Here is a 16,778-nt window from a genome sequence, read left to right on the forward strand (position 1 = left end):
CCTCTGTCGTCCCCTTCTCCTCCTAACTTCAATCTTTCCCAGCATCAGGGTCTTTTCCAATGACTCAGTTCTTCCCATCAGGTGGCCAAAGGATTGTTCCTTCAGCTTTAGCGTCAGTCTTTCCAATGAATATTCGGGGTTGATTTCCTTTAGGATGGACTGGTTGGATCTCCTTGCAGTCCAAGGGACTCTCAAGAGTCTTCTCCAACACCACAGTTCAAAAGCATCAATTCTTCAGTGCTCAGTTTTCTTTATGGTCCAACTCTCACATCCATACATGACTACTGGAAAAACCATAGCTTTGACTATATGGGTCTTTGTCAGCAAAGTAATTTATCTCTGCTTTTTAATACACTGTCTAGGTTGGTCAAAGCTTTCGAACTGCCATTGGTTTCAGATATTTGTTCAATCTTGTTCCAACTCTCTGTGCTTACAAGCCTGTTTATAGAGTCATCTTGCCTGGTAGGAATGTTGGGATGGAAAGACTTCTTGTCCTTATGCTCTAGGAAGCATTTCTTATCCTTCTGAACTCTTACCAATGGACCTAGTGTAGTAAATTTCAGTCGAGGTTTTGCTTGGGTGGTAGTGAGAATCCAGGAATCGAAATTCAAGGGAAATAGATTTTCACCACTGCTTACTTAATATTCATAGGACAGTGGTAATGCCATTGATTAAATTTTTTTTCTGTTTTTAGTAGATATAGTAGCCCACTCACATAGAATACTATTCAACAACCATTGGGATCAGGATAAGAAGATGAAAATAGCTGAGTAATGGAGGAAAATTCCATATTCACTTAACCATCCTTGGACAAGCACTACCTGCCTACTATGTACATGTCATCATGTCAGACATTTTGAGGAAAGAGATGATGGGAAAAAATGACATGGACTCTAATATGTGATGGTAGTAAAGGCTGATGGTTTAATTTATTAAGCCCAAATAATATGTGTTATTATATTTTATGTTAATAAAAGGACAGTGCATCTAGAATAAGCTATGAGATAACAATTCGGTCTTCCCATAAAATCCTGTGTAATAGAATTATAGCAAAAGCTGAAGCCCAAGGTGATTCCCTGAAGCCCCAGGGAATCCAAACCTGTTCCAGATGATGAAAGAATAGAATATTATACCAAATACATGGAGATATTTATAAATGTTTCCAAACTAATGTAGTTCCTGCATATAATAATTATCAATAGAATGTTATTTGACCAGATAACCGGTTCCACTACAGTGCTTGAATCGGAATATTTTCAGTAGAAATTTGTTTCAGATCTAAGGAGAACTCCAAAATTCAGGACATGATGGCTATCTGAGTTTACTAGAGTAGAGCTCAGCTAAGCAGAGTTCTGTTCATCCCCTTATCCTCAGAGCCAGAAATTAGCCTCTGTAACTCTTCTTCTTTATCCAGATTGATTGGGGAGACAGCAATTCAGAATTTCATCCCTTTAACTGATATTTACTGTATAGGTTCTGCCTTTTGCCTTCACTGAATCCCACGTGAGTTCTCATAGGGCATGCAGTCTAATTTCTCCCATTTTAATTGTGTGCTAGGATACCATTGCAGCTACTGTACCAATGGCCAAATTAGTAGTGATGTAGACAAGATGAAAGCCAATTTCTGTCTCAGGCAACAGCTGTCTGAACACAAGCAGATAATGGTTCTATGTGGTTTCTCTGCCATCATCTCATGGTCTAAGGTGGCTATTTCAGCTTTTGCTACCATATTTATATTCCAGCCAGCAGGAAGGGTCTGCCTTTAATAAGAATGGCATGATTCAAAAATTACATACATCACTTCCATTCATATTTCATTCCCATAATATATGGCCAACATCTAGCTGCAAGGGATGCTGAAAATGTGCTCTTTAGTTGGGTGGACATATGCCAAACTAAATCCTCCACTATCTTAGGAGAAGAGAGCTGACCCTTTACCTTGGAAGTTTCTTTCACCTTGAAGAATAGTTGGCTTAATGCATTTTACCTCAGTGACCAGAAGCTAAATGTATAGAAAAAGAGAGCCAGTCACATCAGGTGCCCTCATTCTCAATTAATGAAAATTACATTTATCTATGGCTGTAGTAATTGTAGTAGCTTGCTGTGCTTACAATTATTATTCTCTTTGGATTATTCCATTCCTGACTTTTGGGTTTTTTTCTTTTTTTTTGGAAGCAGCAATAGGCCACAGAGTACTTTGTGGGTTGACTTCTTCGTTCCATCTTCTTTAGTCACTTAGAGCCCTAAATATTGAGTATGAAGTTCCAAGGTACTTCTCATTGAATTGGTGCTGCCTATGCAGACCTAGCCATGATATAATGATGTAACACACTCAGAGATTCTCAGTGGGCCATGACTTAGACGACGATTCTTAAAGTGGTCCATTTTGGCTAAGTTAAATTTTCCTTTGGTAAGAAAAATTCTACAGTGTTTAAAGAAGCTAAAGATCAGTGTGCAAAAAGGGGACACCTCTGTTTGTTTTCTTCCCACAGATGCCTCTCAACTCTGAAATAAAGCAGCTCTATATGTGGTTAATTCTGAGTTCACCAGCTCCTTTTTTATCTGCTGTTTATCCAGTACTTCCACCCAGCTCCTCCAGTTTCCCCCTTTACTCATGGAGAAATATAGAAGGCCCAGGGGGCCTCCTTTACTTTCTTAGTTACCCTTCCATTCAATAACACTGCTATCCTTCAAGGCTGTTTATCTCTCTCCATTTCCTTCTGGCCAAATCAAATCATGTATTAAAGTTGCATTTCCTTAGACTTGAGGACAAGTTTACCTGTCTCCTAAATTATACTGAGAAAGACAGGTTGGCACAGCCATACTCATGGGCAGCTCTTAATCCCAAACAGTTCCATCTGCTTGTGTATCCTCTGCAGCTTTCAGAGGTCACAGCACTTGCTTGGGTCATTTAGACTTGGCATGACCCGTACTTGGCATGGACCGTTATGCTGAGTTGAACTAATACTTCTTTCAACCCATCTCTTGTCAGTAGCCTCAGTGAGAATTTTGAAGGACAGCCTGGAGTTTGAATTTTATGGCATCTTCTTATGTCACCTATCTCCTTAAATCCCTGCTTTTGTTTCCATCATCATTCTCTAATTCCCTTTCAATAATCCACTTTGAATCTGCCATCAATTGATTGAAATTCTCCAATCCATTTTGCATTTATTGTTGGCTTGTGTATCTTCTTGGAGGTAACATGTTTAGTGTCAAATACATTAGTCTGTCTTAATTCATTCTCCAAAATATCTCTTATAAATGATAAAGAAAGCCCTCTCTCTAGTTATAACATTGTGGGATTTGAGGAAGTAAGTTCACCCAAGTTTTCGCAACATGATATTTAGATGATACAAAGGCAGGAAGACAAAGCTACCAAGGCATCCCCAGGAAATCCCAAGACACATATTTTTTAACATTTGCATTCTTGTTTACATAAATTTACATGCTCCACTCAAAAGGCGCTGACTCCAGTTATGTAAAATAAAACAGAAAACTCTTCTTGATCTGAGAGTGGATATTCACACATTCCAGGCTTGCTTGCTGCCCAGAGTGATGTCAAGGGCTTCTCCCTAGAAAAGAAGGAAGTTTCCCTCCTTTAATTCCTGCCCTCTAATCATAACCACTAATGAAAAGATTTATCATTTAGTGGTAAGACTGGAGTTGGCACCAAAATATTCCTTATTCTATTATGAGCTCACATTGGAAACCCCTGTTTTCTCATTGATATTTTCTCAACACTTTTCCTCTCCCTTGTAGCAAGGAAACACTGGTCTTTGGTTCAGTTTGGGGCACCCTAATTTGGGTGGTAGAAACTGCCTCTGGGTCCACCTTGAAGCCTTTTAACCAACAGAAAGTTTCTTGTCAGTGAGGAAGAGAGTTTGGATTCTGGGCAGATTAAACATAGGTTTTAATTATCCACCCCCAAATGCTGCCTTCCATTGACCTCTATAATTAAAGCTTGACTTTCTTACAATTTTGGCATCATTCCCCGCCACATACACCCCTAGGTGGATGGATTAGAGAGCTGATTTTAAAAATGAATTCATTAGAATATTTCACAGAACATGTGTTAAGCTAAAGCCAGAGCTATGGAGAGAAAAGAGAGAAAGTGTATTCTCTGGGAGCAGCCCCTCTCACCCAGGACAGTCCTCGTGTCACTGTACAGATAGACAATTACCTGCTCATTCAGCCCTGTGGGGGAGGGAAACCTGAGGAACATGCTGCGAAATATTATCAAACCAAGAATGGTCATGTTGTTTAGTCACTAAATCGTGTCCAACTCTTTACAACTCCATGGACTATAGCCCACCAGGCTCCGCTGTTCATGGGATTTCCCGGGCAAGAATACTGGAGTAGATTGTCATTCCCTTCTCCAGGGGATCATCCTGACCCAGGGATCAAACCCATGTCTCCTGCATCAAGAATCTCCCAGTGGATTCTTTACCAATGAGCCATCTGCAAAACCCAAGAATGGTCATACTACCCTTGACTTCCTTTGGCTCTCTGGCAAGCGTTTACCAAAGGCACTCTCTACCATTTCTACATTGCTATTAGAGTTTCTCAATCAGGTCTAGGAAAACAGCAAGTAAACTCAGGACTGGCTATTAGGTTGATGTGAAATTTAGTCAAAAGAGTCTCTCCAGGGATCACGGACTTCTGAACTCAACTTTTGGAATGGCTTCTTTCCATCCCCACGAAGTGGTGGTCTATTTAGAACCTACATAAATAAAGTCAAAGGAAGTGGGGCTGGAAGGGACCCAGGCAGGGACAAAGCAGTGAAACGGAGCTGCTGCCAACACATTTTGTGATGTTCAGGGAGTGTTTTGTTTGTTTGTTGTTTTAATCTTTGGGCCAAAGGATACTCCTCTTGCTTGGAACTGAAGTCAGCAGAGGGGAAGTGCAGAGCTTAGTGAACATGAAGTACAGAAAAGTCAGTCCCAAGAAGCTTGGGTCACTCCCCTGCTACGCATGCAAAACGTCAACCGCGCTGAGAGCATGGGCAGGAGGCTTCCTGTTCCACTGGGAGTTCATACTCCAAAGACAGCTGTCTTGGCAGGACTCACCGCCAAGGCAGAATTACCAGGAATTGCTGGGGAAAATAGATTCATTTCCTTTTAAAAACTACAAAAGCTCCAGCTCTGCCCACATATGTAGGAGCTGGAGAGAAAAGACCTACTGAAAGAAGTTTTGTTTGTTTTTGTCCAGACACTGACTATGGCTCATTCTAGTGGCTGGATTGTGTGTGGTCTGGAGATGCACCAATAACTGTAGCAAAGGACAGGAAGGTGACTTATCCCAGGTAGACTGGTGCTTCTGTTAAGGTGTGCCTGGCAATCGTCCTTGGCATTCTCGCCGAAGTGTCGAGAATGGTGTCCCTCCCTACATATCACACCCTCCAGCTCTCACTTCTTGAAATAAGCAAATTGAGCATGCGCTTCCTCTACGTTTATCATGTGTATAGTGTTTCATTTATTCATTCATTTGCATCTGTTGAGTACTTGCATATACAGTAAACAAAATAGGGTTAAAAAATCCTTGTTCTCATGAATTCTTATTAAATTAATTCTGATGACAGTTCCATGAGGCAGGTACCAGTATGAAGACTTCTTTACATTTGATTTGCTCAAAGTCACAGAGCTGGTGACCCTGGGCATCCTGACTCTAGGAACCCACCTCTTAACTATCCAGCTCTATACTCCCTGGTGGGACTGGGTGTGATTTCAAGTTCAGGACAAATACTGTAATTTCTCTTCTGGAGTCAAAGTTTTTCATTCTACAAGATAGTTTAAATAACAAATATGTTTGGAAGAGGGAGAGTGGCGGTTGGATTTCACAATAAGATGTTGAAGAGAATCAGATTTTGCCACCCCTAAATATGCCACTTTTGCATAAAGATTACTTTGAGTCAAAGGCAATTGAGAAATAGCAGGTGTAGGCCAAGCTCTCTGACTTCTCTTTCTGTCTGAAAGTAGTACATAAACTTTCCTTTGTAAAAGTAACATAAATTTGTAACAGTATCTTGCTTTTTCATACCAGGAAGAAGATGACTTTTAATCGCTAGAAAAGACTCTTAGTAGTAGAAAAGGCACCAACTTGAGTTCATATAACACACCTTACCAAGTAACTCTTAATTTTTCATTAATTTCCCCCATATATTAACCACCTCACAATTTACGGCCCAGGGAAGCCCCAAACCCTTCACCTTTCTCTTGTCACTTTTCCAATATCACTCTTTGTTAAAATGTTATACAAGTCTCAAATACAGTTGCTTCTCTGGGTCTTCACTTCTTTTCTGTGAAGGCCTCTTTATTCACAGTAATAAATCTTTTCTCTACCTGTCTTTTTTATTTTCTCAGTTTAATTTGCATTACCCCAGGCACTAAGCTAAAAGAGATGAGGAAAAAGGTTTCCCTTCCCCTACAATGTAGATGACTAAAAGCCAACTCTTTCTTTCTAATATGTTCCGATCGGCAAGGGAAGGTGAGACAAAGAGCTGAGAAAGCGGGACACTGAAGGGAGTTGGGGAGGACAGCATCGAGATCCACGTGAAGACCTGGGAATCTCAGATCAACATCACTTAGCTCAACTTGCCAAGGAGCAATGCCACTAGGGCCAACCAAAGAGTTCAAAATCTGGATTTTTATCAGCCACTTTTATGAGATCAATTTGATTATGTCACCCAAATAGCTCAAGACAAAAGAAAGAACAGCCAACAGACTCAAATTAAACCGTTCAGCAAGAAATGAATTCATTCTTACTTTGCCAACTGGCTTGTCAAGCAGAGGGCTTGCAAAGCAGATGGGAGTTACGCTGCTGTACATCGAAGGTTTCCATTGCTGTTCCTATGAGAAAGGAAACAGAGAGAGGTTTCAGGGACTTGGCTGGCTCTCCCACTGCATGAAGCCGCTCTCCTGCTTCTCACAACAGTGCCTCAAGCACTTAACCGTAATGGTTGTCACTTGAAATACCCGAGTCAGCATTTTTACACAGGCACCTTCAGCTCGCAGTCAGTGCAAACTCATTTAACCTTATGCAGGGGTACATTACAAAACCTCTTATGACATTCTGAAGGAATATCGACAGAAGTACAGAATATTTTCAGCCTAATCTGCTAAGGTATCTTGCAGAACATAGATTAGACTTTGTGAATCTTTTTTTTGTTGTTAAATAACACTACAAGTATCTCATCTTGTTGCATAAAAACACTGATCACAGCTCAACTTCTGGTTTTCAAACCTCTGATTCTATATGGAGTACTGTCCAAAATTCTCTACCTGCCTTTTAGAACACTCCAAAATGTGGCTCTTTTTCCCTTTTTTGCTTTAGTTCCAACTCTCTCCTATAATTTACCTAAACCTCAAGCTACATTTGGCCAATTGTGTTTTTCTTCAGTAGATTCCAGTCTATGCCTTTGTTTATACTGCTCCTAGTTTCTAAAAGATCCTTTCTTCACTATCTGTCTATGATTTCCCACCTGTCCTAAAAAGCACAGCTCAGATTCCCTAAGAAGCATTTTGCTATATTCCTCCACTCTGGCTAGAATCAAAATAAACCTCTCCCAATCACAGGATTCACATCCTATTATTAGGGTACTTGTCATTAGCTGCTGGGAAGTGACTTACTGAAGACAGGACTCCTGCTTTTGTTATCTTTGTATCCTTTATAATCTAACGCAGGTCTTATGCATAGCTCTAGTCTGAATGTTTGTGTCCCCCCCTAGAATTCATATGTTGAAATCCTAAAGCCCTTAAGGGCTTCCCTGTTGGCCCAGGGGTTGGGACCTCACTCTCTAATGAAGGGTGTTAGTTTGATCCCCGATCAGGGAGCTGAGGTCCTGTATGCCTTGCAGGCAATAAAAACAAAACATAAAAAGCAGAGATGATACTGCAACAAATTCAGTGGAGACTTTAAGGACGGTTCACATAAAAAAAAAACAAAAAAAAAACCTTAAAAAACTCCTAAACCCCCAATGGTGAAGGGATTAGGAGGTGGGGGCTTTAGACAGTGATTTGGGAAATGATTGGGATTAATGTCTTTGTAAAAGACATCCCAGGGTGCTGGCTGGCCTCTCTCCCATGTGACGATACAAGGACAAGTCTGTGCCCTGGAAGAAGACCCTCACTCAACTGTGCTGACTTAGGGTCACCAGAAATCTGAGAAATAAATGTCTGCTGCTTTAAGCCCCCAATCTGTGGCATGTTGTTAGAGCAGCCTGAACAGACTAAGACATAGATATAGGCGCTTTCCATGACAGTACTCTTGCCTCTTGTCAGCTGAATCTTTTCTTTACGTGGAAACACCCCAGCCGATCCAGCTGTCTCCGGCCCTCGGCTCTCATTCTCACTAAGCACATTTTTCAGTCTCATTAGAGGAAATATCAAGATACTTGTTACTGAAAAAAAAAAAAAATCTTAACCGTAGGTACCAACAACCCCATAAAATAAAAATGACCTTTAAAACTGAATCAAGCAAGTATTGACCCATCCCTGCCTCCTGCTGTCCATTAATTGGCCATGTTTCTTGAGCGAAAGAAAGATTTTTTTCAGTGGTCTTCGCAAAGGAATGGAGTACGACCCTCTGGAATCTCTACCCCTGCTGTTACTAATTATCTTACTCTGGGCGAATTACTCGTACTTTCGACCAGGGTGGCCCTGCCTGTAAATGTGGTTCATGTTATTTACACATATCTCGCAGGGCATTTTGAGACAAATTGTGGAGCTATCTGTGGCCTAGAAAGGCAAAGCATGATTCTGGCGAAGAGGCCCCTGCAGTCTACCCCCAGGAGAAGCCATTCAAACCTCTGACTTTCTTCCTGTGGTCTAGAAACAGGGGTGATGGTCAAATTCCAAGGCATATGGCTTTCTGTTCATTAGGAGTGAAGCTGAGACCAGCAACTCATTTCACAGGTCACGTTCCAGCCATCAAAGTTTAATTACTACCAAACCTATTGGCCCAGGTCCCAACCACGTTAGGGCATGCACGAAAGTTCTAAAGGATCCAGTTACCAATTCCCACCTTTCAGAGATAAAAAGACATTCATTGAGTGGCACCAGAGAAAAAGCTGAAATACATCAACTGAGACTGTGACTTTTTTTTTTTTAATGAAAATAACAGTTCAGTGTTGATGATCAGGACACATGACTCAGGAAGTCAATCTGCAGACATAGTAGACGAATTTGAGGAACTCTGCCCTTCCTGCTAAGGCTGGTCCAGTTGCTATGGCAACAGGTAACTAGTTTTCTTAGGTGGATGTGCAGCTTGATTTTCTTTGGGACCAAAGAGTCCCTTGATATGATTGCACTGGGTATATTTAAGACTGAAGCAACCTACAAGTCTCAAAGCACAGATCTCTTACCTAGAAATCATTTGTGTGGTGGGAAAATATGTGACAATTCTGGGCCATAAATAAAAGGATATTTCTGAGATAATGGGTTCACATACAAAACACAGAGTAGTCGGGCATGTTGTTATGACTAACTTGTCATTCAGGCTGTAAGTCGTGTCTGACTCTGAGACTCCATGGACTGCAGCACACTGGGCTTCCCTGTCCTTCACTATCTCCCGGAGCTTGCTCAATCTCACTTTCATTGAGTCAGTGATGCCATTCAACCATCTCATCCTCTTGGCGTCCAACCTATGTCACCTCCATCTCCTCCTGCCCCCTAAATAGTATTTCCCTTTCCCTCTCTCCTTTGGTCATTTTAGGCTTTCCAACACATGGTTTGTTGTTGCTATTATTTGGGTAGTTGAGTGGCTGGGTGGCTGGTATTGGGAGCTGTTCCCCATCTAACATAGTGTTTGTTCTATGTGGGGACAGGGACTCTGAGGATGGTCTTACAGTGGAATAAGAGAAACTTTGGGAAAAGTCAAAGCCTCAGGCAAATCCGGCCATCCTCTCCAGCTCTCTGCAAGATAAGGGTGAAACTTCCCCTTTATCTTCTTCCCATAATAACTTCAGAGCATTCCTGAGAAGCTACAGAACTGCTGAGAGCTCTCTGCAATGACAGGTACCTGGGGTTACTTTTCTAAGACTGGATTCCTAAAAGGAGACCAAAGAAGTGGTTAAGACCATGAACTGTAATTACAACCTTTACCCTGTTTACCCTGGAGCCTGGAATATAAGGGCAATTCCTGGTGCCGAAGGACAGAAATAATCCAGAATTTTGAGGAGGAAGGACACAAGGATCACCTCGCAGCTCAGCTCGTTGACCGAGCAGTGGGATTAGTGCGGGTGGCATCTGCCCAAGGGGGCGTCACTGGGCAGCTCAAACAACCCTAATAACTCTGAAGAAAAGAATGTATCCTTGCTCAGAAATCTCGATTTTTTTAAAATTAATTTTTATTGCAGAGTAGTTGCTTTTCAGGGGCTTTCCCAGTGGCTTAGATGGTAAGAATCTGCCTTCTATGGGGGAGACCTTGGTTCGATCCCTGAGTAGGGAAGATCTCCTAGAGAAGGGAATGGCAACCCACTCCAGTATTCTTGCCTGGAAAATTCCATGGACAGAGGAGCCTGGCAGGCTACAGTCCATGGGGTCTTAAAGGGTCAGACACAAATGAGTGACTAACACACACACACATACACGGTGGCTTTAAAATACTGTGTTAGTTTCTACCGTACAGCAAAGTGAATCAGCTTTATGTATACATGTTGTGTTAGTCCCACAGCTGTGTCTGACTCTTTGCAACTCCACAGACTGTAGAACCTCTAGGCTCCTTTGTCCATGGGATTCTCCTGGCAAGAATACTGGATTGGGTAGCCATTCTCTTCTCCAGGGGATCTTCCTGACCCAGGGATCAAACCTGGATCTCCCATATTGCAGGCAGATATTTTATTGTCTGAGCCACCAGGGAAGCCCCATATGTATATATACACCCCCTCTTTTTTGGATCTGTATCCCATAGAAAACACGGACGTGGATGTCAATCAACTGCCTGTACCTCCTCCCCACACCTCAGGGCTGTAAACAATGTGTTCTGTTTTGAGATGCAAGCAGATTCTTCTTCAAAGACAGCCAACTCTTATCCATTCTCAACTTGTCACCCATCCTTTATCCAGATTAAAGATGACCGCATCTTCTATCTACAGAGTGTTCCCAAAGGACGGAGGACAATTTTACCCCAAAGGATCATGAGACACTTCTATATTGCACCTTTTGAGGAAATATCAAGTTACTTTCCCCTGTAATTAACACCTACGAAAACACACTCTTTTTTATTTTTGGCCTTTTGAATCATTTCTTTAGAATATTTTTCCAGGAGTAGGGTTCCTATGCCAAAGATATGGACATGTTTATGGCTCTTGTGATTTACTATCTATACTGCTTTTCAAAAGGATTGGGCTGGTTCACCCAGCTACCATATGTCATATGTGTATGTGTATGTGTTGCAGATATGTATACACACTTTTTTCAACACAGCAAACTTATGAGCAGTACTTTCAAAAGCTGCTTCTGGGACTCAGGAGGGGAATATATTTCAAACATTTAGTGGAAACCAGGGAAGGGAAAGTTCCTAAAAGGGATGTGATATAGCTACATAGAGAGGAGGGGCCAGGCCCCATTGCTCTGGCCCCTCTACTCTCTGTCCCCCCAACATAAGAGTTGGGACCAATCAACAGGAACCTGGGTTCACCCCACCCAGGCCAGCCAGAGTTCCTTCTTAGCAAGGGTCAAGCACATAGACACAGAGGTGAGGTGGCCTTGGGAAGGGAGGAGAGCTGGGTGGAGGGCCATTAAATGTTGACTCACTCAGGCTTGACCAGACTTCCTCCCTTTTTCCACACTCCAGTACAATTTTGGTGAACTTAAGTAAACTGCACCCGCTGCTAAGTGTTCCCACTTCCTCTGGGTTATTATCACAGACCCACACCAGCTCCGGTATATGAAAATCCCCTCCCCTCAAAACCTGTGAGCAGAGAGAGGCTCATGGGGAAGAACAGACTCGCAGGCATTCCAGTTTTTAAGTTTCTGGGCAGAATCCTGGGAGAACCTGAGCTGCTTAAATATTCTTCAGTGCTTCCCCCAATATGCATTTTCCTTAAATGCTCCGCTGAGTTTTGGCATGTCAATTTCTAATTCTTAGATATTTTATGTGTTGATTTTTAAATGTCCCTTGTGCTTTTGCCTTCCTTTCCTATGTTTTATGCATCTTCAGTACCACCTGTACTTACCACAAGGCTGCCATTACAAAACACATTAAAACAAGTGCCTTCAAAATGCTCAACAACATTAATGAGACTTTTGAAAGAAAGTGGCACATCCCTCTCACCACAGTCTCCTCTCTCTGAGTTTCCTGCCAGCCTTTATCCAAATGAATGTATATTTAGCTACAACATCACTTTGCTTTACTCTGAGCATCACATTACATATGTTCTGTGTTGTTATGTAGTTTTAGGGCTTATAATTTTTAGTGATTACATCATGTTCCATCAACAGGATGGAGTATAATGTCATTTACTATCCTGATACATATTTTATTTCCATTTTTTTGCTCTAATTTTTTTTGAAGTTTTTAAAACAGTTCTATTGATACAATTCACATGCCATTCACTTCACCCATTTAAGGTGTGCAATTCAATATTTCTCAAAAAAAAAAAAAAACCTCACAGGGTTGTGCAGCCATTGTTGTTGTTCAGTCGCTCAGTGATGCCTGACTCTTGGCAAAGCCCATGGACTGCAGCACACCAGGCTTGCCTGTCCATCACCATCTCCTGGCGTTTGTTCAAACTCAAGTCCATGGAGTCGCTGATGCTATCCAACCATCTCATCCTCTGTCATCCCCTTCTCCTTCCTCCTTCAATCTTTCCCAGCATCAGGGTCTTTTCCAATGAGTCAGCTCTTCGCATCAGGTGGCCAAAGTATTGGAGCTTCAGCTTCAGCATCAGTCCTTCCAATGAATATTCAGGGTTGATTCCCTTTAGGATTGACTGGTTTGATCTCCTTGCCATCCAAGGGACTCTCAAGAATTTTCTCCAGCACCACAGTTCAAAATCATCAGTTCTTCAGTGCTCAGCCTTCTTTATGGTCCAACTCTCACATACATACATGACTGCTGGAAAAACTACAGCTTTAACTATACGGACCTTTGTTAGCAAAGTAATGTCTCTGCTTTTTAATATGTTGTCTAGGTTTGTGCAGCCATTACCACAATGTAATTTTAAAGTATCTGTGTCCCCTGCCAAAAGAAACCCTTTACCTATTAGTAACTCTCCACCATTTCCCCGTCCCCTCCCCCCAGTCCTAGGCAACCACTAGTCAACTTTCTACTTGTATTTTTGCCCATTCTAAACATTTTATATTTGCATAAATGAAATCATACAATATGCTGTCTTCTGTGAGTTTCATCTAGTGTAATGTTCTCAAAGATTATCCATGTTGTAGGATATATCATCCTTCATCATTTTTTGTTGTCCAAAAAAGTTCCTTTGAATGGAGATACCATATTTTATTGATCTATTTATTCATATAAGTTGTTTTTACTTTGGGGCTATTATGAAGAAGGCATTTATGAACACTCATGTACAAATTTTCATTTCTCTTGTTTATACACCTAGATGTGGAAATGCCAGATCATAAGACATTTCTATATTTCACATTTTGAGGAACTATCAAACTATTTTCCCCTGCAATTAATAGCCTATGAAAATATACTTTTTTTGGTCTTTTAAATCATTTCTTTAGAATATTTTTCCAGGAGTAGGGTTCCTATGCCAAAATTATGGACATTTTTGTGGCTTTTGCTATTTACTATCTATACTGCTTTTTGAAAGGATTAGACGTATAAGTAAAACACAATATCTAAATAAGCTTACACAACTACCATATATCATATGTGTATCATGTATGTATACACATACTTTTTTCAACACAGCAAACTTTTGAGGAAGATGTCACAATTAATCTCATATTTATAGATGAAGATACCAAGGGTTCTAGAGATTGGGAACTCAAGTGTTAGATGACCAACCAAAGACAAGCAATGCCTCTTTTATGGGCTTCATCAGCTTCAAGTGTCTGAATCCAACATGTCACTGGTTTCAATGAGTAATTGCTGACTACGAGTCTCTCCTGTAATTTCTTCAGCTTGTGTCACAATGAAACAAGAATGGCGATGGAGTCAGAGGCACGAGATCAAATTCCAGCCCCATAACATGCTAGCATGAAGACCTAGAGTAGGTTGCTGAATCACTAAGCATCCGTTTCCACAAACATACAATGTGATGATACCTACGTCATAGGCTTATCTGGAGGATTTGAATTAAAATTCAAGTCAGCAAAGAAACTTACATAATAATGCTCAGATCATTTTTCATGTTAATGACAAATGGCTTATTGTTATTCTTCCTTGGTGCCCTCTTCAAAGTAAAATATTAGGTATCTTCCATTCCCGATTATAATTTAATACATTTTCTCCTTTACTGTCAGTCAGAAAATTATCCTCTGAGTTACTGTAACTTAGCTCTATACTAAATTTATGACTTTTTATATAAAATATTGATTACATAAGCAATATCAAGGTTTATAAAAATGTTTCAATAAAATTTATAGCAATTATAGATTTTAAAAAATTATAAAAGTCACAAGTAAATTATTTAGAAACTTATCAATAAAGTTCAAATGGTGTATTTACTTTTAAATTAAAAATATTCAGAACTTTTAAATTATAAATTATAATTAAAAATTTAAAGTAAAACACAAAGTCTAAAATAGAAATATTTTAAATATTAAAAAATAATCAATCATGAGTTAATAAAATAAGAATTGGCTCATAAACATAAATGCTTATTTTTAAAGTAGAAGTCTGATGGTATGGGGAGAGAGGTGGGAGGGGGGTTCAGGATTGGGAACACGTGTACAGCCATGGCAGATTCATGTTGATGTATGGCAAAACCAATACAGTATTGTAAAGTAAAATTAAAAAAAAAAAGAAAGAAAGAGCAAAAATAAATAAATAAATAAAAGTAGAGGTCTGGCTCTAAGGACCTTGTAAACAAGATAATAATGATAAAGCAAAAACAGCTGTGGTCCCTCATTCTGAAGTCTTGGATTTCTGAATAGCTTTGACACTCACTTGGTATATGACCTCTCTGGGGTTCCACATTTCTTTAGCAATAAAAAGTATAGTATATAATTTGCTGTTTTTAAAAAGAAGATCCTATAAGGCAGTGTATCTGAAAACAATCAACAACACATAAAAATTGTACAGCTTTTTGATACATCAAAACCTAGGTGTGATAGTTACACCACACAATTTGTCCATTCACTTTATGATAAGAACCCTAAATTATCTAGGAGTTCAGAAAAAATAGGAAGGAAAATAAAAATGCAAAGTCATCATCTATCCAAACGTGAGAAAATATCACATAAAAGAAGAAACAGTTCTCTCCCTTGTATTGACCTCCCATGTATCACTGGAGAACAAGATCATATGCAAAATGATTCAGGAAGTATAGGCTCATAAAATAATCATATGGAACTTTTACAGGATGGAGGGAAGGATGCTGTAACTTGCATCTTTGCAGATGGGATCTGCTTGGTGACCAGCGGCAAATTAAGTGGCAAGTTATAAGCTTATTTCAAAATCATACATTGCAGTCTTAACTCCCAGGACCTCAGCATGTGACTGTATTTAGAAGCAGGGTGTTTCAAGAGGTGATTAAGTTAAAATGAGATAATCATCGTGGGCTCCAATCCAAATAACTGCAATCCTTATAAGAAGAGGCAATGTATACACAGATGCACAGGTAAGGAAGGTCATGTGAAGACACAAGGAGAACACGGCCATCTGTGAGCCAAGGAGGGAAGTCTCAAACCAACTCTGGTGACAGCTTCATCTCAGACTTCTAGCCTCACAGAACCATGAGAAAGTAAGTTTCTGTTGTTTCAGTCACCCAGTTTGGAAACCCTAGAAAATGAATAGACAGCTTCCCAGCAAAAACAAAACAAAACAAAACAAAACAAACAAATTCAATATCAGGAGGAAGGACTTTTAGCAGAGAAGCTTTTGGGGACTTTGAGGCAGTTAGGTGGAACCAGTGGTAAGGAACCCACCTGCCCATGCAGGAGACATAAGAGATGCAGATTCTATGCCTGGGTCAGGAAGACCCCCTGGAGGAAGAAATGGCTATCCACTCCAGTATTCCTGCTTGGTAAATCCTTTGGACCAAAGAGTCTGGTGGGCTACAGTCCATAAGGTCACAGAGAGTCAGACACAACTGAAGCGACTTAAGCACAAGCAGCTGGTGTAAGAAAGGTTTCCAAATAAACTGGATGCTGCCTTGACTAGTGACAAAACAGATGCAGATGTTTGCATGGACAGGATTTTGTACATCAGTGCTGAGCAGGCCCTGGGGATACTTAGGTGAGTACGATGGTGTCTTACTCTCAGGGAGGCCTCCCAGTCTAGTGGGAGAGAGAGGTGAACAAACAATATTCAAAGGAGTGGTGCACATTCAGGACACAGATATATAGAAGAAGATGCAGTTGGGGCAAAGGAAGAACAGCTGGCCCAGCCAGGAGAGGGGCTCCTGTGACCAGAAGGTTTCTGGAGGAAGGTGGCACAGGAGCTGAGGCCAGGAGGACAACGTTAGGTAATCAAAGAAGTGGTATGGGGCAGGGTGGCTGGGGGGTGGTGGGTTGCTGGGGATAGAGAAAGACACGCATGGTGTCAAAGGAAGAGAAAATGTCATGAGTGCAAGAGGCATGCAATATAAAGAAGTGTTGAGTTTTTATGTCTGACTCTCTGGGACCCCATGGACTATAGCCCACCAGCCTCCT

General features: G+C 40.8%; 1 protein-coding gene across 1 annotated transcript in view; it reads right to left on the reverse strand.

Moving 5' to 3' along the window:
• RASGEF1B (RasGEF domain family member 1B) overlaps nt 1-16,778 on the reverse strand; it is a 669,944-nt gene that overhangs the window by 166,728 nt on the left and 486,438 nt on the right. Inside the window, exon 4 of the mRNA XM_052641857.1 lies at nt 6,762-6,845. Within this exon, the coding sequence (XP_052497817.1) occupies nt 6,762-6,845 (84 nt within the window). The remainder of the gene's footprint in view (nt 1-6,761; nt 6,846-16,778) is intronic.

This window comes from Budorcas taxicolor, chromosome 6, assembly GCF_023091745.1.
Source record: "Budorcas taxicolor isolate Tak-1 chromosome 6, Takin1.1, whole genome shotgun sequence".
Taxonomy (NCBI): domain Eukaryota; kingdom Metazoa; phylum Chordata; class Mammalia; order Artiodactyla; family Bovidae; genus Budorcas; species Budorcas taxicolor.